General features: G+C 42.5%; 1 protein-coding gene across 2 annotated transcripts in view; it reads right to left on the bottom strand.

Annotated features, from left to right (window-relative positions):
* The window catches only part of llgl1 (LLGL scribble cell polarity complex component 1), a 39,942-nt gene extending 19,255 nt beyond the window's left edge, over positions 1-20,687 (bottom strand). The window contains exons 1-6 of one of the 2 annotated variants that reach the window (XM_008288005.1): positions 20,683-20,687; positions 20,333-20,626; positions 17,199-17,296; positions 3,700-3,781; positions 3,423-3,583; positions 2,417-2,563 (exon numbers count right to left, since the gene is read on the bottom strand). In XM_008288005.1, coding sequence (XP_008286227.1) covers positions 2,417-2,563; positions 3,423-3,583; positions 3,700-3,781; positions 17,199-17,296; positions 20,333-20,413 — 569 coding nt within the window. In that variant the 5' untranslated portion in view covers positions 20,414-20,626; positions 20,683-20,687. Of the gene's footprint in view, positions 1-2,416; positions 2,564-3,422; positions 3,584-3,699; positions 3,782-17,198; positions 17,297-20,332; positions 20,649-20,682 lie in introns of those variants that run through there. The other variant, XM_008288004.1, reaches the window with a different exon arrangement.
* Between the last annotated feature and the right edge of the window lie 1,117 nt (positions 20,688-21,804).

Here is a 21,804-nt window from a genome sequence, read left to right on the forward strand (position 1 = left end):
AGCGTTATTTGCTCGCGAGAGCGCGGCCTTCAAAGTGATGCTGTTTATTCCGCTCACAGAAAAGACCGCATGAGAAAAAATGACTGTTTCATCTTGGACAAATCTGACATTAGAACGCCATATTTTACTCGTTTTAAAGTCATCTTTGGTCGCACATCGGTCTGAGCACCGCAGCCACAACAGCAGCTACCACAGCCTGCTATGTGGGGTGTTCAAGGAACATCGTAAATTGTAGAGTTAAGAAAATGTTCAGCCGGTCATATGTTTTGCCTGTGACAAGGTGGGCAGTACGAACAAATGAGAAAGTTGGTCGCACCGGTTAAAATAAAAATTTTTTAAAAAGAGTCAGTCTGGAGTCCTGTGTGGACATCCATGTGGCACGAGCATTGTTTGGTAAACGGCTACGTACGCAGTCACGTACGGCGTGGCTCTAACTTGGCTCCTGGCCAATGGAAAAGTGACCGGTTCTTTGGAGGTGCCAGATTTGAACCAACTAAGCACTGGAACTAGCACCTGGTTCTTCTCAGGTGGCTCAGGTGGTAGAGCGAGTCGGTCAATGATCAGAAGGTTGGTGATTCCATTCCGCCCTGTAACCTGTGTCATGGTCGTGAATGGATTGTTTGAGGTGGTGATCGAGGGGCCGTAGGCGCAGAATGGCAGGCATGCCTCTGTCAGTCTGTCCCAGAGCAGCTGTGGCTACAACCGTAGCTACAACCACCGAAATGAATGTGTGTGAATTAATAGTTGACAATTGATTGTATGCAGTTCGAGTTACTCCTTGAGTAAGAAAAGCGCTATATAAATCTAATCAATTAATTAAAAGGGGTTTGAGTCAGAGGAGGGTCGTCTTGGAGAATAGGGCAGCAACTTACCGGAGAAAACGTAGACTTATTAGCTTAAGGTAACTCACAATAAATTTTACAAGTTAAATGGACATTCGCAAAATATTGACGGCCAGCTAACGTTACGTAACATATCGGTTTCTTAAGGTAATTGGGCCTGGTGCCAACTCAGTGTGGCTAACGTGAGTAAACTAACTGATAGCATTAAGCTAATATCTACACGCCATGATAGAACTGCTGACTGCATCTTCAGATGAGCTTGTTCAAATATTTCTCTAAAAATTTAAAGACATCTGATGAAGATGAAGCTAGCCAGGTAGCATTAGCCTTTTATTGACACATAAATGATGATGGTCAGGTAAAAAAAAAACATAGTGTAATAATATATCGTCAGACACAAACTAGAAACATTTTTAAAATGATTAGGGTGTGGGAAAATGAGAGAAACAATCTCATTATTGTTTCTGTTTGTAGGTGAAGACTGACTAGAGAAACAGGCTTCAGGGGATCAGCTTGGATCATGTCTGCTGCCGAGCATCAGCGGCCACCTCTCAGGGAATTTCCCTACAACAGAGCCTTAGAGCTCTTATTAAAAAAACATTTATTCATTATTTTTTCATTTTTACATTCAGCCTTTAAAAAGCCATTTTTAACTGGCCATTCAATAAATAGGTTGTAAAAGTAAAATCTGCAGTCAAATGTCATTTGTTTACGCCACCACGGCTCCCCGGGGAGCCTGCTCCCCCCGCTGAAAAAACTCCTGGAGGAAACACTGCAAAAACATTATTATCTTAATGGATTCAGTGCTATTCACTCTAACTACACCTCGAAAACTTGCATTATTAAGTACAACGTGCCAAACTGCTGCAGAGAATACTATCCTTTAGTTTTTCATTACCAGATATTTCTTGCTCTCAAAAAGACCTGACTGTGTTGGTGGACCTTGAACTCCACGGACCTGACCTGCCTGCTGCTGATAGGGTCAACAAGGATATTTGTCTCTGCAAGCATATGTGTGTGTGTGTGTGTGTGTGTGTGTGTGTGTGTGTGTGTGTGTGTGTGTGTGTGCACGTGTGTGTGTGTCTGCCCTGCTCAGCTGGATGTGTGAGAGGAGGAAACTGGAGTGTTTAGTGTTTAAAGGAAGACGTGCTGTGACGGGGGTGGAGAGAGAGAATGAAGACGGTGCAGAAAAGTCAATAAGAGACATTTGGACAGAGAAAAAGAAGAACTAAATAGGATGAAGTGCTGATTACACTTGCTCATTATAATGTGATATTCTGCAATAAACACAACGACATGAAGAATACAATGGAATGTGGCTTTCATATGTGTTGATAGTGTAGTGTTTTTTATGTACAATTATATTTAAGAGTGATCATCTGTTTTACTTTGAAAAACTGAGTAAAACACCAACACTAATGTACGAATTGATTCCAGTGCCATATCAAACTTACCAGCTGTGTTAGTCAACAATCTACACAACTTTTTGCTCAACTCGTACTCGGGACTCACTCTATTTTATATTTATTCAATGACCTTTTGTTCATGTGAAGTCATTTATGCGATCGTCTCACCTCTGCGTGACCTGATCCTGCAGCAGCGTCTGGTTTTCTTTCAGCGAGAGGCAGGGCAGCTCCAGGAAGTACACGCCTCCGCCCTCTGTTCCGATGCAGAGCAGGTCGCACGACTTCAGCAAGAGGAGGACGGTCACCCGAGTGGCACTGAGAGAAACAAGAAGGAGAAGAAAAAAAAAAAGTTACAAAGCTGCAGTCAGGACGGGTTTCGCTTCCCATACATGGATTAGGAGGTATCTGCCTTTTTTGACAAACTGATTAAACTGACAAGCACAACCACAAGACTCTAGAAAAAACAGCCAGAGTGAGAGAAGAGGGCGAGGGGTAAACTGTTGTACTCCAAAATCCACAGTTTCCTTTAAAGCAGATCTATAAACTATAGAGCAGTATAAAGGTGGCAAGAAAACTAAAATCAGGTCGAGGAGTCCAGGGGTTTTCTCGCCCAGCAGAAAATCTTGGAGCATTTTTAGATTACAATACAACAACAAAATAATCTGTTCACCCATAAGGCTTAGCGAACGAGAATTTTATTTCTTAACTTGTCTGTGTAAGACATCCTGTTGAAGTACAACTGAACTGGCCACATTCTGAGTACAAATTTAAAGTATCGAGTAAAGCTCTATTTACTTTCCACGGCTGGTAATTTAGTTAACTACTCCTACCAGTTAAGCTGATGGACAATCATTCTTTTGTTTGGCCTAACTAAATAAAACGCTGCACTGTGGCCTCCAAACATGACAAGAGTTGCAATAATGTTGAAAAGAAAAATAGAAGCTGAACATTAACACAAGTCTCACAGCCACATTCAGAACGAGGATTGATTAAGTGGGAGACATGATCTCACAGCAAAGACAGATGATGTACAATCACAGAAAACTCTCTCTACAGACATTTCTATGGGCACTATGAATGACCTGGCTGACACTAAAATCAGACACTGATTTGCAGGTATGTTTAAAGGCAAAAGACAAAGAAAGATCTGAAACAATAAAACAGCTTTGTGTACCTGCAGCTTTCAATGCCAGGTCGTCCTGGGAGACTGTAGTTGTCGACTTCCTGCAGAGAGATCACACCCTCTTTCTTAACTCCTCCTACCTCTCTGGGGGACCCGGCCACCAGCTCCCACAGGTGAATCGTGTTGTCATCCAACAGCGACAGAAGACGCCCCTGAGAGCGAAGCAGACGTTTATTCTATGACCATCACTTGACTCACACTGCTAGAGGACTGATTTGGTGTTTTTTTTCTTTTACTATTTTTACATTCAGGAGAAAACTGGCTTCACCTGTCCAGGCAGGAAGTGGATCTGTGTGACGGCAGTGGTGTCTTTGTGTAGTCCTGTGAACTCCACGCCAGGGGTGCCATAGCTGCGAAGGACCAGTCAAGGAAATGCACGACTCTGCGAAGATTTACACTGTGCAGTGACAAGACCAGTGGAGCAGAGTAATCCGCTAATTTATAAGATTTCACAGCCAGCAGCCACGCCACATCCCAAGAGCAAAAGGTGCAAGAGACAGCCACACTGCAGAAACAAACTAGCTATGTAAAGTATTTCTGGCATGAATTTAATGGGTGTAACCATTTTTATGCTGAAAAATGAAACTGTCTTTTTAGTACAAAGGAGTATAGCTTTATTAGATGGGTATCTTTTAAAATACAGCATAAAAATAAACTGATTTGGGGGGGAAACTGATTCATTTGGGGTATAACTGTTGGTGTAAATAATGCCTGAATTTTTTTTTTTTTGCAAATTTTACACATTAAAAAGTATATTACACCATTTTGCTATGATCAAAAATCCACAATATTAATAGGTCTTTTCTATCATTACACAAATCTTTGTATATCTCCCAGCCTGACTGTCACACCTGGAAAGACACTAAGAGCTCTAACAGGAAGAGTAAAAATCCAACTGAGATACACTGCATCCTCTTCCAATACTCTTGAAATTGTATCCTCTCTACCTGCTCAATCCCATTCCTTATAACTCTCAAAAATGCACATCTCTACACGTGCCAAGCATGGCGCCGGCACCGCCAGGGTGAGCAATCAGACTCCCACCCTGCTTTGAAAATATGCAGGACTGGTAAAGTTTGGTGCCCACCAAACCTCAAATATTTTTAATTGTACCGACGGTCACGGGCTTGTAGGGAACAAATGTAGTACATGTTGCCGTCATCTATCTCCTCCTGAGAGTTTAGAGGTACGTGCTTCATAAAACGATTTGTACAAAGCTGTCAGATTCTGTACACAGAATAAAGACACACTGGTAACAGTTCGGCATCATCCGCCCATTAACATGAAAGCAGAAAAAGACACACACACACAGGCACACACACACAGGCGCACACACACACAGACACACACAGACACACACACATCTTGTTTTTAAAAGAAACAATAAAATTAAACTGGTTGGACAGAGTGCTATAATTCTGAGCTGTAAACTACGAGACGTACGCCGTTTAGGTGTAATAGCAGGGGAGAAAATAGAACTCTGTAACAAAGCTCATAGCAATTACCAACACCCGATGACGCAGATACTCAAATCACCACTGTGTGTATGTCTGCGTGTGTGTATAACCAACAGCAATCTTCCCAGTACAGCTTTTGTTAGTCCAGTAAATGAAGCTGAGCTGATAAAATAAAGACTACTCTCAAGGACTGTGACGGCATGCACGAAAAAAAATTGGGTTAAATCGTGAATTAACACACTCGCTAGAAGCTACACGCATACACACACGCTTGTGAGCAACGCCGACACACTTCACCACACACTGCTTACATAAGCCTGTAGGAATGTGGATTAAAAATGTAGAAAAATAAGAAGAAATCGGGGGAGTTCCCGTGTTTGTACATAGTTATCTGCAGAGGTGGTTTTCTGCATTCCTACACTTGTTTTCATTATACAATCCGCTGTTTTATCTGAGAAAAAGAGAAGGTAAATATTATAACTACATTTATTTTCCTCCTGTTTGCCTTCCTTTTTGTATTTTTACTCCACAAGTCTTTTTTTTCTTCCTACTTCCAGTTTTCCAAGGTAAAATTGTCTCAGAATCCACCTACTTTTCACCTCTTTCCCCCCTTTAATCCCTTCACCTTCCCAAGAAATTGTTAGATGCCTCTCAGATAATCCTTCATCATTTAGCACTGGTTTAACCCTCATTTTCTGCTGCTTCCTTACAGTTCTGGTCAGAAAAACAGGGGCCCACAAGGGGTCTGTTGGAGTTCAGCATCTCCTTTCTCAGCTGTAAATTCCTTCCTCTTGTTCTTGGAAACCCTTTTCTTCTAGCTCCTCTCCATCAGGGTGGAGAGGAGCTAGAACGGTGCACTCCTCTTTCTTCTCCTCACTTAAATCCCTCCTTATTCATTCCCTCTCAGTGCCGATCCCCTGGAGGCCAAGTAGAGCGTTATACTAGCATTCCTGAGTGTTGTCACTTCCTGTCCCAGCGTTTTATTCACTGCAATAACACATGCCTCGGACAGCTGGAGGTGGAGGTGTGAGAGGAGCATTCATTTGTGGGTCATGAACTGCCAGTCCAGATAAAAAAGAGGGGCAGAGAGGCCAAGACAAAGCGCTGAGTCGAATTGAGCAAAACCACAAATAAATACTCAGTATTCCACTCCCTTTAAGAAATATTTCCACATTTTGAGAAATACAAAAATGTGCTTTCTTGCAGAGAGTCAGATGAGGAGAACAACAGCACAACCCTAACACAGCTAACCTGGCTATGACCACAGGTAACCTCAAAGACCACTAATTAACACAATCGAATGCTTTCTTCTCCAAAAATAGTCTGGTACATAGCCCCAACAGAAAACACAATTTTTTGTTTTGGCTAGATTGTGTTACCTGCGGAAAAACTTACTCACCATTCTTGTCTTAATGCTAAGCTAGGCTATCCAGCTGCTGGCTGCAGTCTTGTTCTTGGCTGTGTATTTCACACAGCTTTCCCCTCCCCTTCTGATATCCATGTGCTACTGTTTTTAAAATCCACTTCACAATGAGGAACAACACCACCAACAACCTCCAGGCAGCGAGGTACCTCACTGAAAAGTTTCACAGAGGATTTGGATAGTTTGCCCGAGCAGTTTTTCCCATATAGCAGAATTATTATAAGGTGCAACCAGACTACTCTGTCCTGCAGAATGGCTTTGCAGGACTATATTGGCATCTGACTCTCAGCAAAAAACAAAACAAGCATATTTACCAAAAACAAGCATATTTTCCAAAATGTTGCATGACTAAACTAAGACTTGATCTGAACTAAGTATGATCCACAAACTAACAAGAAAACCCTGCAGCGAAAACAACAGAAGCTCAAGAGTCAAAAGATCGAGAACCGAATTAAAACAGCTTTGCTGCGCTTTAAAGATACAAGTGAGAAACCTGACAGGATTGCAAGAGTTCCACAGCTGTATAAAAAAAAAAAAAAAAAAAAAAGATCAGAGAGACTGAAAACAGATGGACAGCGGTGGTTTGAGCTTACATCCCAGCTATATCACGGCAACTGCAGTTCATTCATCAAATCCATACACATTTAGGCTGGCTATGCAAAAAAAAAAAAAAAGCACAAACAAAGCTGTCAACACATAGAGAAAAAATACTAGGCTACTAATGACTGTTTAAGCCTGTGTCTGAGCCTTGACACTTGGCTGGTCTGTAGCACCTCTGACAGGAGGTAGATCCAAGCCACTAGCTACCATCTCTGATTTCAAACCGGTGTTCCGCACAGCCCCAAATAAAAACATCTGACAGTCAGGAGAAGAGTTGTCAAGTCAAATAAAGCTGAGATTTTTATTGTCATTAAGAGGGTGGGAACTTTAAATCCGGGTGATCAACTGAAAAACCTAAAAGCTTAACTGTGGCACATGATTCACACTCAGCACACTTCCTGGTGATGGTATGTTAGAGGACAGCTGGTAGAGGGATTCCCAGTGATGATGTCATCACCTCCTCACAAGGGACAGCTGTAGATGGAGTCCCTCTAGCTCTAACCTCATTAAGACTTTGAATTAAGCTCCATCTCCCACGGGATCCACTCATTGGCCAATAATACAAGTCCTCACTAGTGGTGGGTGCATAATATGTATGTAAATGTGTCACCCTTCCTCCCTCTGCAGCTACCCTGCTACATTCATACAGCCACAACTTTCTTCTAGTCTACAGTGAACTTTGATTTACCACGACATCTTCACACTACAATAGCAAGATAAGGGGATGGGCATTTGCAGGAATTGTCAGAACATTACCATTGTTTTCATGCAATCAGGAAAAAAGCTCCCTCATGGTCGATAGCAACCAAAGACAACTGTTTTTAAATTAGTTGGAAAGAAATGACGTGTACTCAAAAGTAGCTTCAGGAAATCTGATATTCCCTGGCTGCATGATGAAGGACTCCTCAAGGAGAGCAAGTCATTTCCCTTAAGACAAAAACAAAGTGGTGTAATCAGGATTGAGGTGATCAGAGAGGAATTTGATTGAAACGGCAAAAAAATATGCTTAGAGAAACCTCTAAAATCTCAGTAGTTACCTCTGGAGCTGCAGTGTTGATTATTATCTTCTCTGGTTAGCAAGAATGTGCTCAGCAGTAGGGCTGCAACGATTAACCAATTTGTTATCAACTATTGAATTTATTCCCAACTATACTGACAATTAGTCAATCAGTTTAAGTAATTTTTAAGAGAAAAAACTAAAAATTTGCCAACCCTAAATATGTCAGTATGGCTTTAAGAACTTTCCTGGGATTCACAAGCTGTTTTGATCCTTCAGCTGAAGTAAATTTAGATCCAATAAATGGATAAGTAAATAAAACTTTTACCTACTTAGCCTCTTTCAAAGCTGAGATTATAAGGTGTTTTACAAAAAAAACATTGCAATTTCCATCTAGCTGTAAATAAAATGTATGCTGAATGTCTGACTCATATAGTTGTATTATTGATGCTTGGAGGTTGTTGTTTTCCAAAGTGAAGGGGGATTTTGAAAACAGCAACAAGACGGGAGGAGAACGCCACAAGAAACACGTAGCAGAAATGACAGGATGATACCCACAGTACACATCTGGTAACTCAGAATAACTCTGATGAGCACCAAGAAGTGATGAATCAGTGATTTTGAAAAAGATAGAGGCATAAAAATAGGATTAAATGTAAGAAGTGCGGCTAAAGAAACGGAAACGAGAGGAGAGGGAGGAACCCAGGATGTTTTGTCATGCACATTAGAAGCTTCTTCCAAAACTCACACAACCAAAGGCTCAAGGCAGAAAGGTCAATATCTGGTAAAGACATGGAAACACTGACTCAGAAGAGTGATTCAAAGGCATCTTCAATCCAATTTGGAAATTAAAACTGAAAGTATTAGTAAAATGAGTAGCAGAAACTCACAAAAGCAGTGACATAAGAACATACCCATAACTAGTCTTTGATGATGCACTAAAGGTTCCAAAAACAATTATTCAACACAAACAACTTAAATCTTTGAGCAGCCTGTTGAATGACAGACCGGTTTCACAGCGCTGATCTGCATGTTCTGCGTGTAAGACGCAAAGATTTGCAGTACAGCTCACAATGGAGGCCTACAGTAACACATAATCACTGAATCACTGTCTCTTACACACACACACACACACACACACACACACAAGTGCAATTGCCCGGTGATGCAGAGAGAGAGCGTTAGCAAGGATAAAGCGATTTCACGGTCTGAATACAGACAAACAGAAGGCATTGTCCTCCATGCGGATACACAGGCAACAGCCAACACAGCCTCTGACACACACACATACTCACACATGAACGTGACAGAAGATAGGGACGGACAGGAGGGAAGGACGGATCACTAGACGCAAGGATGAACGTACAAGTTGACACACACAGAAAGACAATCTAGGCTGGAAATAATAATAATAAAAAAGGCCAAAAAAGTATATACAGAAATCCCCAAAAAGTTTCAGAGTCAGACCTCAGGCAAGTTAACCTGATTTGCTCCTAAACTTTGAAAACATCATCTGTGAGCATTCGCCAAGTCCCTTTCCTCCCTACACGCAAAGACACAGACACACTCACACACTTCAGATGTCTGGCAAAAGACAGTCTACAACAAGACAAGCCAAACAACTCCACCCACCCACTACAGAAACAATCCTGTCTCATTTGCATCCTCTCCCTGGGCTAGTACCTCTCCACCTCCCACACTTCGCTCTCTATGCTCCCCCCTTCAGCGCACATTAAAGCAGTCAAACTTGATGGAGTGGCTGTACATGATTGTCAGATCAGAAACTGAACGCTACAAAAACAGTACAAGGTGGTTCAACATTCATGACCCCCAGAGGATGAACTGTAATGATTCTGATAACTGCAATGGCTGGATATAGTGATTTTAACATCACTAACTGGGAAAACTGAGCGGACCACAACATGTGCCTCAGCTACAATATAATATCTACTATTATGAATAATGTCAATGAGGAAAAACACAAGGACAAAATGCATAACATTAAAATTTCTGACAGAATATATGCTGGCAGGGTTTGGCACAAGTCAGCTACACTTTTACAGGCTGTGAGTTACATTTTACATTTAGGTCAAACAGCTGGTGCGTGCATTTTGCTAACGAATATAACCTTTTCTTGAGGTTACGGTCTCCTGAGAGTTGGGCAAGTTGCGACTCCAGGGAGGGCAGTGCTGGTCAGTCCTCGACTTTAGTCGACACTAAAAGTGGAAGTACTGGACGGAGCGTTATAAAAATGATTGTACAGACATTAATGGTACAGAGAAAATGAATTCAACTAACTTTATAGTGTTCCCCAGGTGATTCCAAGTGCCAACATGATGCTGACATTTGGGATTTTGAGTGAAATGTCTTCGCAGGAATTGCATGAAACCTGACACGGATGCCTCCCTTAATACTGTGGGTCATGATTTAGCTTTTAGTGCCATCTTCTCATATCTCCACAGCGCTGTGTCAGCATTGGAAAATGGTATGGCTGCACCCATTGTCATTCTGCTACAGAACAAAAAAACACTCCCTCTCGTTTATTTCTTTAAATCACAGTGGTCTTGCTTGGTACTAAGTGGATGCAGTGACAGTGTTCCTGCCATATTGACTGGAGGGGAACTGTTTTGATGGAATACTTGCATGCAAGGAGACGAGAGCTGTTATTAAGATGGCCAATTCATTGAAAGCACCAAGCAGCCTTATTGATTGGTCCAAATCTTTTTCTTTTTTTTTAAATTTCTATCTTGTTGTTTTTTAAACAGTAACACAGACTAAAAAAAGGGAGGAGGATGCCACGTAAAATGCCAGGCTTATACCCTCAGTCTACATCCAGCTCGTCAGACGAATGGCACCATTACATCACAGTTTCAAACTGTGGAAAAGGTTTAAACTTTGGGATTTGTTCACTGAAGGTAGTGCGCATGCCACAGATACTGTTTCCACTAAATTGTGCACAGTGGACATATTTCCACCATTAGGATTTAAACACTCAAAATAAAATGATGCGCAGTAAGTATAGTTCTCATGAATTAAATAGAGAGTGATTTTGGGTACAGTCACTGTGAGCATGTCGTTGTTAGCATTTAGCTCAAACCGTATCTGTGACCCCAAAAAGTTGCTGGTAAAGTTTGCTCAGTCTTGTTTTAGAAACATCAGCTTACATTAATTTCAAGAATCAACAAAGTAAACAAATGCAGGTAGATTCTAACATGACTCATTTTTATCTTGAGTCAAAGTCACTATGTAGTTCATACATGTGAGCTTTGCAAACATGCAGCATTGCCTTAACTGACCCTCATTTTTGCAGCCACACTGGTAATTCACACTGGTTCAGGTAATTCTGAAGATACAACTACCACTACCATTACTCTCCTTCTCATTCACTTTCTCTCACTTAAAATCAGTCACCCATTCCTGCCCCTTCAACCCTCACTGAGACCACACACCCTTTATCTCAACAGAGAGGCCCGTCCAATCATTGCCCACTGGGCGAGCAAGTGTGTGTGTCCATTCATCCGTATGGGTGTGGGGGGGTGAGGAGGCCGACACGGACCAAAGGCAGGGAATGAGGCGCGAGGAGGGTGAAGAGGGTGAGTAGGACAGAGGGGGAGAGAGAGAGAGAGAGAGCAGAAGGGGAAGGGGATTTAAAGGTCCTGCCATTCTTCAGGAATATCAATGAGGGGGGCAACTTATAGCCAGGGGACCAAGTGACATGGAGACAAACAGAAGCACAAAGACAGATACAAACAGAAAGACAGACACGCCGAAGGAAAACAAAACAAAGACAGGACAGGAGGAGTGAAAAACTGAGAGCAAGGGACTAAAAATAGAGTTGAGTAAGAGAAAGAATAGTATATATGGCAAAGCGAGCAGAGAGTAGGCAGTGTGTGGGTGAAAGGAGAAGGAGAGAGGTGAAGGGTGGGAGGAGTGCTGAAGTTGGAATCAGAGTCTAACTGCAGCTCAATGACTTGATCTGAAACCACACCGCTGAATACTAACACGGATTTATTTAACACAAACAACAGGAAAAAAAATAACATAGGTTACATAACGTGACATATTTGGGTGTATTTTCTCTGCAAATTAAAGTGAAACCACAGTCTGGGCAAAGCAAAGCATGAAAATAAATTAATGTGACTTGGTACAAATCAAATCAAAAGCTGGAAACTGTCGAGGAGGAACGGCAGGAAAAGCCATAGCTGCAGCACAATTGGAAGGGAAATGAGTGGCACCAACGGGCACATGGGGAATTTACTGTTTTCCCCGCAAAGTTCAGAAATTTGTTGACTTTGAAGATGGATAAACAATTCCAGAGTCCTTTAGTTTAAGCTAAAGCAGCTGTCACAGTCAACCAGGGTCACCATGTGAAGAAATTAATTAAAGGGGAAAGAAGAGTTTCGTTTCTGTCCATTCAATGTTTAATTTAGCGCTTGTCTGCGGAGTGACATTGCAAAAGTGCATGACTCACAGCATGAAAGCACAGAATTTCTCTAGAATTTCAGTCAAGGCTGAAATAAAAATGACATAAGTAAACCGTGTTGCACCACAGCAACTGCAACACCAATCAGCTACTGCTAAAACACAACACGAAAAAACATCCGAAATTCCAAGCAAACACGTTCAAACGTTTAGAAATTTGAGTTCAAGTTAAGACTTGACGATTCAGAACCAAACAGGGTGGCCATGCAGTGTGCGACCAACAGGATGTCAGACAGACGGACGGGGAGAGCTGTCAGCTGGAGCACAAACACTTGGATCAAAGCTCCGCCGCGCATGTGTAAATATTAGCTCGTTCTCTGGCTGTTCGATGGCCGATATGAAGTTTCATGGTCACAAAGTTTCAGTGTGATTCAGCATGTACTGGATGATCGAGACAAAATCATCGCGCCACACAGTAGTCATAGAAAACGGAGGTGTGTGTGTAACTAAGAGGCACTTTCTGACCTTTTCACCTTCAACTGAAACAGTTTTACCAACAAACTCTGGTGTCTGATGTGCTGAGCTGCAGACTTTTAAAACCCCTCCAGCCCGCAAGCGCTCCTCATCCCAGGCAACTGCGCTGGTCGTCTTGGAAACCATTTCAAAAGCTCCCTTTATTAAGACTAGACTCAGCAACAAAGCTCTTACTCACCCAATCTGCACAGGCACACACACACACAGGCGCACACACACACACACACACACACACACACGGGGAGGGTTAACCCAGGGCAGCGCAACATGCATTCCACGACAGGAGACGGACTCCTCAAGATCACCCCTCCACCCCCACGCATGATCTGTCGGCATACACGAACAAAAAAAAAGCTCCACACCACATTGTCCCCTTCCCTCTGCTGAGCCCCAGTCTGTGGTTGGAGCAGAAACTCTCAGGGTGTAATATGATTCTGCCTTTATAAACACAGAGAGAGCAAAAGAAGAAGAAGAGGAAGGAGCAAGTGAGAAACTTGAACAAGAACGTGAAAGAGAGCACATGCGAACAAGAGGAGCGATCATGCCAAGATGGAGAACAGCAGTTCAAACTAAACAAGTAGCGCAATTCTTTTGCAATTTTCCCACTCTTCCCTTGTAACCAAGTCAATAAACTTTCTGGTCCTGCTACTCGACAAGCTGTGCACACTGCTCAGGCATCGGGGTGAGAGTCGAACCGCACATCTGGCACCGCAGGCTGGAAGTGTGTACTACAGCACTGACAGGTATGCTGGCCAGCACATATGGGTCAAACCAAAGTCAGCGAGTGTGTTCCATTATCAGGGAATGTGGATGCACGCAGAACTCTTTTCAACTCAACCTGATTTCAAAAACCTGTTTGTCACCCACTGCAGCTTACAGCTGATCGACAGAAAAACAACCAAAAGACTATTTTGATAATGGGTTAATCATTTCCCTCATTTTCAGGAATTGTTTTCAGCAAAAACACCAAATATTTCCTGGTTCAAGTGGATTCGCTGTTTGTTTAAAATCATCGCAAAGTGTGTTTTGGACTATGGGTCAGGGCAAACAAGTACTCACCTTCAGCAGATTAATCAATAATAAAAGATATTCAGTAGTTGCAGCCCTTTCTGGCATTTGTTTCATAGCAATATCAAAACTTAAATCACTTTTTCAACCTGGTTTCCAGTGTAAATATGGCCTCTATGATGTGCATAAAAACAGCTACTAACTGGTCTCCTGCAACTACTCCCAACATCTTGTTACCATTTTCTTGATTAATCTACATGTTGGTGAGCAATTTCCATTTTGACAATGTAATCTGGTCTATGTTCAAACACTGATAGAGAGCGCCACAGTGTGCCCTTGATATCTGACATACTTGTGAGATTGGACAGTGCATCAAGGAGCCACTAATGAACAAAAGACTAAACCTAAAGTAACAACAAGCTCAGCACCTGGACAGGATCTGACAGCAAATGATGGCGTTCTTTTCGACACTTCAGACACTCCGTTCATAAACTACATTTGATCATTCAGTCCTGAGCTCCAGCAAAGTTTAGGACTCATCATTTTATATAAAAGTCTGATCTGAAAGTCAAAATATCTTGTGTGTCATATCAAGCTTTTTCTTATTTTACAGATTATTAGGTCACATTCTCACAGCAGGATATTTGCAGGAGCAGCCTAATTATTGTACTCATGGATGCACTCCCATAACTATAAATAGAACATAGCCTTTTAATCATTACATTTCCAACAACTTGTTGCGAGTGGAATCTACGTGTCTACCCATTTATGCGGCTACATGCAGAGCAGATTCATGTTGAAAGTGACACAGAAACATCCAATGTCAAAGACTGACTTTGACCTTTACGAAAAAGAGACCAGGGTGCTCATTCAGACACAAAGTCGACATGTTCAGATGCTGTCAGATGATAGGAGAGTCTGACAGGGGCCAAATACGTGAACAGGACACTATTCTCATACACCTTTAAAATGAACATTTTGTAAAACTACCTAGATAGTCCCCGTGTGCACACATGCTGACTTTCTAATAATTCCAACAGCACCTCTAAGTATTGAGGTATCCCACATTTCGTTAAAGTAGCTATAGCCATATAGAGCAGTTATTTTGCCTCCTCCTCCGTCTCTTTCTCACTCCCTTGTCTTCGCTGCCTGTTTATCTCCATCTCTCCCCTCCTCCATTTCTCCCTCTATCCATCTCTCTCTGGGGTGCAAGTGCCTGGTACCACCAGTCTCTCTCTCTTTCGCGCTCTCTGAAAGCTGCATCTCAAAGAGTTGATTCTCCAGCCTAATGCATCTGCACATAACGCACACACAGGCAGCAGCCTCCCGTTGCACACTGATAAGCCTGTACATACTTTTCTAAACACCCATGCGCAGTTGATATGAGCGGAATATTCAGATCTGACCACAGGCATGTTTGAGGTGGTAAATCCTGTTACATGCCGTCCGCTGCAGGTCACACACGTTCACAAACGAAACATGCGAGACAAACACGAAACACATGAGGAGACCGACGCAAAGCGAAATACTTGAACATGAGCACGTGCTTTGAAACATCTAAGTGCTTCCTTTTCAGCTGCTTGATCAGGGAATTCTGAGCAAACTAGTCTAGTCTAGAAGTATCGCTGTGATCACGGCAGAGCTGGCTACCACATAGATCACACACATCAACAATGCGTCAGAGTTGTGCGTGGACAGCCTCTACGTTGCTGGAATTTCTGACACAACTGAACCTGAGCTAAATTATGGTTTAGCTACAACGCATCTCACAAGCCAAAGCAGTAATTATCTCTGGTGCTCAAACCTTGCACAGTCACTGCCGGGGTTGGGGGTTAGATCCCCACTGACCGCACACCAAGAAATGCATTTATGATGTTCTGGGTCTGCAAGGATAGAATTATCTGCCTAACAGTCTTTAAAATATGTTGTAATGATGTTGTTGTTGTTTTCTTTGTCAGGCTTGGTGACATTTTCATAATTCTGGATGACAGTCCCATTGGCTGTGAAGTTTTACTCATCAAGTTAATTGCAGCAAGTTAGGGAGAAATACATGTGAGCAGATGATGTCTCAGGTAGTAAACAACCCCCCAGTTTGGTCACCTAACTAGAAATGGCACTGAAAGTAAGTGTATCTGAAATGTCAGCTGTGGTCTCATTACTTTGTACATCACTGCAAAACTTAATAAATGTTTAGAAAGAACAGTCTGAGTAACAACTTTAATGTTTGCTTGAACTATTCATAGTAAAAGTGAGGGTTTGTTTACAACCTGTCTGCTCCGATGAGCTGCTTCCCGGACTTAACTCCTTTCTAGAAATGACCCAAGCCATTTACTTGGTATGGCAAAGACGCCATTATGAACTATAGGAATAATGGCCACAACTTTACAAATAAATCCATGAGTGAATAACTAACTGTCTAATAATGTCAGCTTAGTGGGGAGTAACAGATCGGTCTCTTCACTTAACACTGGTGGTGCAGCAGACAGTGCAACTTCTCTCACTGACAGAAAGCACACACAGCAGCTCACCGTTCTACCAAACTGACTGTTATATAAACAGCTCTTCTGCAAGCACAACTGATCAGGACTTCCTCAGCATTCGTAAAAACACTATGAAGCACAGTTGGACGTAGAACAGCAACGACGCTGCTTATGAATACAGAGTATAACTTACATCTTGATTTACTTTAAAAAGCAGTAAACAGCAGTGGTCTGTGTAGGAAGGGTGTTTTCAAATAGCAATGACAGCAGTTACAGGAAAGAGTCGCTGCTATCCTAGAAGTCGCACCAGATACAAAACGTTACACTGACAAATATGAAATCAAAGGAGCATGACAGATGCCAGAAACACACAAACCTGCAGCTGAAGATAGCACTGTAGCTGCACTGCAGAGCTGATGCAGATATAAAGAGAAGCACTTCGAAATATGCAAATTGACAGCAGTGGAAAGACTGATTCTTTAATCTTAAGATTTTCTTAGGTAGTTTCGGTTGTGCAAGTCTGAATCAGCTGGACTTTGGCCTGGGTTACACGACCTAAAAATATGATAAATTACAGTTTGTCCAATAACAACCCTTACCTCATTTCTTGTGCGGGCTCACATCTGATTTGTTTGTCTTAACTAATAGAGTCTAATGAGTCTGGTTGTTTGAACTGTTCTCTGCTTTAACTATACAGGACTATTTTGTTGTGAGATCAGTAAACTTGGATTGTTAAAAAATTCATGAAGTTGCTTATTTTAAAAACTGCCCAGCCAGACTGAGACTGATGACACTGCAAAATAACTTTAGTCAGATGCAAAAAAGTTCACCGATGACAAAGGATACATTTTGATGGTTCCCGACTTTGTGCCGATGGCCATAAGCTGCAGCTTGGGATCAAAAGCCAAAGCACTGGGCTGATGGGGGAACCCATGCTCCACCGTCTGTCAGAGAAAGAAGAGAATGGCAAAGGAATGAATGAGAAACACAAACAGAGACAGATGAACAGATGACACATGAAATAAGACAAAGAAAGCTCTAATTTGTTTTTCAGACATCTTTCCCTCTAAAAAGCACCGACTCTGTCTATCTGTGTTGTCCCGTCGGACTGTACAGTCAGCTAGGCGTCTAAAAGGGAGGACTCCCTTAATAAAGTTAGAGGAAAGTTCTTAAAAAGCACTGATGGCAGCAGCATTGCTTTATTGCAATGCTCTGCTGGCCTTGTTAAATGGGATTAACATAAATTCACAGGTTTTTTTCCCTGCTCGTGTCAGGAGATGGCGAGACAGCTGGGAAAGCATTTACATAGACAGAAAAAAGCAAACAGGAACCATGTAGAGAGTTACCTAAAGCTGGTTTAAAAGAGTTCGTGGGGGTCTTTAAAGTTTCACGCACCCCTGTGACCCAAAAAAATTGGAAAATAGTTGTTTAGCTTGGAGCTCAGACATGACTTTAAACATTAACTCTTTCTGTCTGTAAAGTGTCGGTTGGATCGCACACAGAGTCACATCAAAAGGAAGCCTCCTGAGGAGAGACCACCTCTGTGACAGTTGTGGCAGCTGCTTCCAACCCTTAAAAAAGGTGTCTGTGTGTTGTTACAGCAAAACAGTCCATGGACTTTAAACACAGTGCACTATTCAGTCACTCTGAACATACACTGTTTAAATGTCTCACTAGCTACACAGTTTCCTACGACCAAAGACATGGTGCTTCTTCAGACATCTTGTTTTGTTTGAGCAGCAGCCGAAAACACAAATTCAGTTTATCATCATCATGTGACACAGAAAAGCATCAAATTCTCATATCTGAAAAGCTAACAAAAGCAAGTTTGGCTTAAAAAATATTCAGTTTACTATATATTAGAGCAAGACGTGACGAGAACTTGATCAAAATGGCCTAAATTTAATTCAACCAATTAACAAATTGAACAGCTAACTGCTGCAGCTCCAATAACCTTGATCTTGGCTGAATCTGTTCCTTCAAATGGCAAACACACCAAAGGTCATGGCTGAAATTGTCGTGTCTGGGGTAACCTGAAAAGCCTGAAAAATGGGTTTTCCTTCACAGTATGAGTGGGAAACAGTAACTCATAATATTATCACGGTACGTTGGCCACAATAACGATGGGATCACAATATAGCAATTCTGCAACACACTACGGGGAAATTATACGCAATACGTCATGACATCTGTGTATTATTAACTTCACTGTGATGTTGCTGTGTGTGTCTGTGTGTATTATTACTCAATTTTAAAAATGTCAGTTCAACGAATTAGCTTAATAAATTTGCTTTACCCCACACTCTGTCATCCATCCCTCCCCGTGATTGTTTTCTTCTTTCCTGCAAGTTAGTTAATTTCTATTCAATTTACCCTCATTCATTTGATAAGTGCCGCCACGAGGAGTCATGAAACAGCAACTGTGGTGACTGAAATCGGTCATGAGTATCCGTTTAGAGTGGCTGCATGTTTAAATAAAAATATCAAAGGAAGCGACACAATATAGTGTCGGGGTCAGGCGAGTAAGTTTGAGCGGATCTCATTGGAATTATCAACTAGGACAAGTGCAACCCTGCAAGCCACAAAAAGCTGATTAACATGTGTCATTAAGAGAGTGAATATAATGCTTTGTATGTCACTCGCTTGCAAAACAAGCTACTCATTGTAAAAAAAAAAAAAAAACATACAAGTTGCCTAACATACATACATCAGTTTGCCTAACTGGAGAAGATTTGTGTTTTGGAGCGCCTGTGGACTTTAAATGCATATTTGATTTCAAGATAAAAGATTATCATGACGATAGCTAAAAGCATTGAAAGAAAATCGACAATTAGTAATAAAACAATAAAGTGAGAGAAAATGGACCAAAATCATGCAGCTGCAGCATGAACACACTTAGTTCTTTCATGTCATCCACTGTGCAGGATAAACGCAGTCTTTCAACATCAAAAACTTTGGACAGCCCTGCTCTCTGAAACACTTTTTGAGTAACAGCATGCAGACAGCAGCCTCACCTAAACAGAGTTCAAGGCCTCTGCACCGATCTGTTTGTCTTTGCACAGGCGTCTACACAAGTGCAGAGAAACCCCTCCAAAAAGATGATATCCAACATGCACCTTTAATTATTATACTACTTTTAGGCTCCCACCAGTTTAGCAGCAGTGGTCAAGGTGACAACAGGCAGCTTCCTTAAAGTGAATCTGAAATTTGTCCAGGCCTGGAGCTCTTACATCGATCTCAGCACTGGCGAGAGTGGGGGGAAAAGCCACCAACCAGTAAGTGTTAACAGAGGCAAGGGGAAGCTGGGATTTACTGTACAAGAACTGCTTCATATCCATGTGGATGTGATGCCAGAGTTGAGCAGCATGAAACCTGACACTGGTGGTTTCACCCACAGACCCTGAAAAAACTGAAACAAGAAGAAGTCTGAGCACCACAAAAAAAGAAAAACACTTGTATGTAAATGCATGCAGTGTTGTGGCAGCTTCTAGGAGAGGAGTTGAAACTGTCACCACACTCAGAGCCATCTTGACCAACACATGAAATATGGGTCACACTAATTACCCACATGAAGCATCAAACTGCCTGGATGAGGCTACATCCCGGATTAATCTGATAATCCTCATCGCTCATTGGCTTGATGGTTAATCACAGCGATATTAGCACCGCCGAGACAAAGTTTCTGCTCACTTTGGCCTCGCTGGAGCCCAATTAACACGCCGTGAAAACAAGCCCCCAAAAACACACAGCAACAAAGCGCCGAGTCCAGCCTGCGCTCCAAGCCGCCGGCAGCACTTTAATTTACGGCCACAGAAGAGGAGGAGCGGCCCGGGTGGGGTGGTGGTGGAGAAAGGCTCCGGGGCTGCTTCGCTTCAAACCTGGCTTGTGGAAGGCAGTTTTTTGGGGGAGCAGCAGCAGCTGAGGAAGCCTCTCCGTCTCCCTCCCTCCCTCCCTCCCTCCCTCTTGTCCCGTTACTTTACCTTGTTGAAGGCGAACAGCTCCTGCTTTATCTTCTCTCTCTGCGGGTCGGTGCCCTGCCGACGGAACCGAAACTTCATCATCTTGGAGCCGTGCAGGGAGGGGAGGCAGGACCCGGAGAGAGGGAGGGGAGGACGGAGAGGGAAAACACGGAGAGAACAAGCCGGGGTTCTCTGGAGAGGCGGTTCGGCGCAGTCGGGCGATGCTAAGCTAGCTAACGGACTAGCCCATGAAGCGGGGCTATGAGGCTGCTGCTGCTGCTGCTGCTGCTGCTGCGGCGGCTCCGCACGGCTCTGCTTCCTCCTCCTCCTCCTCTCCCTCCTGGTGCTGTTTAGGTCGCGGTGGGTTTGACCACAGAACCCCCCCTACCCCCACCCCCCCTTCCCGGTTCACACGGACCCCGTTATTGTGAGCCAATGAGGGCGAAGAAATCTGCGAGCAATTTACGCAGAAACGCCCACACAGCCAGGCGCTCTGGAGAGAGGCGCTCGGTTGGGGGCACGGCGCACACCGGCGGCATGTTTCAAAGACATGCGCCAGTGTGCGGTGACAGCGGCACGTCCTTTACACAAAATCGAACGGCCGGAGAGTAAATGCCCAATAACAGTTAATAAAGCAGAACAAGTGAGTTTGTTCACCTCGAATTTGTTGTAAAATAAATTAACCCCTTATCATTCCGGGTCATTTCAATGCAACCCCCTGTAAAATGACGTCTCCAAATTAAAATGACATCTCCAAATTAAAATGAGTGCTGTTATTGACCCTTATGGAGTGTATATAAAGTTTGAGCTTTGTTGTAAAGATAACACTCTCTAGTTTTATCCAGAGCAATCACAATCATTCTAGGTGCTACCAGTAAAAAGTTATTCTATTTCAATCATCCCAGAAAAAAAATATATATATTTTGATCCTCGCCTTAGTTTTTTCTTGAAAATAAAGGAGCATAAAGCAGCATTAGGTGGTGAGAACTAAAACACACTGTGTGCCAATAGAAAAACTTGTATTGCTCTCAAATTTCAAATTTGTAAACAATATCTGTAAAACTGATAATCTGACACCAGTTTGTATACTGGTATGTTAATGTGTTTTATTGAGGGACTGTTGTTTTATCCACATCTATCCAAATTGGAGACCACTGAACATGTAAAGAAAAAGTGCAAAATCTGTTGAATGCTTGAACGTACAGACATCAGTGAGGGCTCTACTGAAAGCTTATAGCCAGAGGAATCCACATCTGGACACAGAGTCACTCTATTAGTTATAGAAATTCCTATTTCATCATTAAAAACTAAATAAATTAAAGCTGCAAGCAGCGTTTGTCGGGTCCTCGGTCCGCGCTGCGACCGCATGCCCGTCTGACCGTTCTTCAAGTTCAACCTGCTTTAACCCTAAAACACTAACGCTAAAATTAGTAACACCATCACTAACGCCGGGTATATTTTACCCGATATAATAATCTGGATAAAATGTAGTT

The sequence above is a fragment of the Stegastes partitus genome, unplaced genomic scaffold (genome assembly GCF_000690725.1).
Source record: "Stegastes partitus isolate 25-593 unplaced genomic scaffold, Stegastes_partitus-1.0.2 Scaffold535, whole genome shotgun sequence".
In the NCBI taxonomy this organism is placed as follows: domain Eukaryota; kingdom Metazoa; phylum Chordata; class Actinopteri; family Pomacentridae; genus Stegastes; species Stegastes partitus.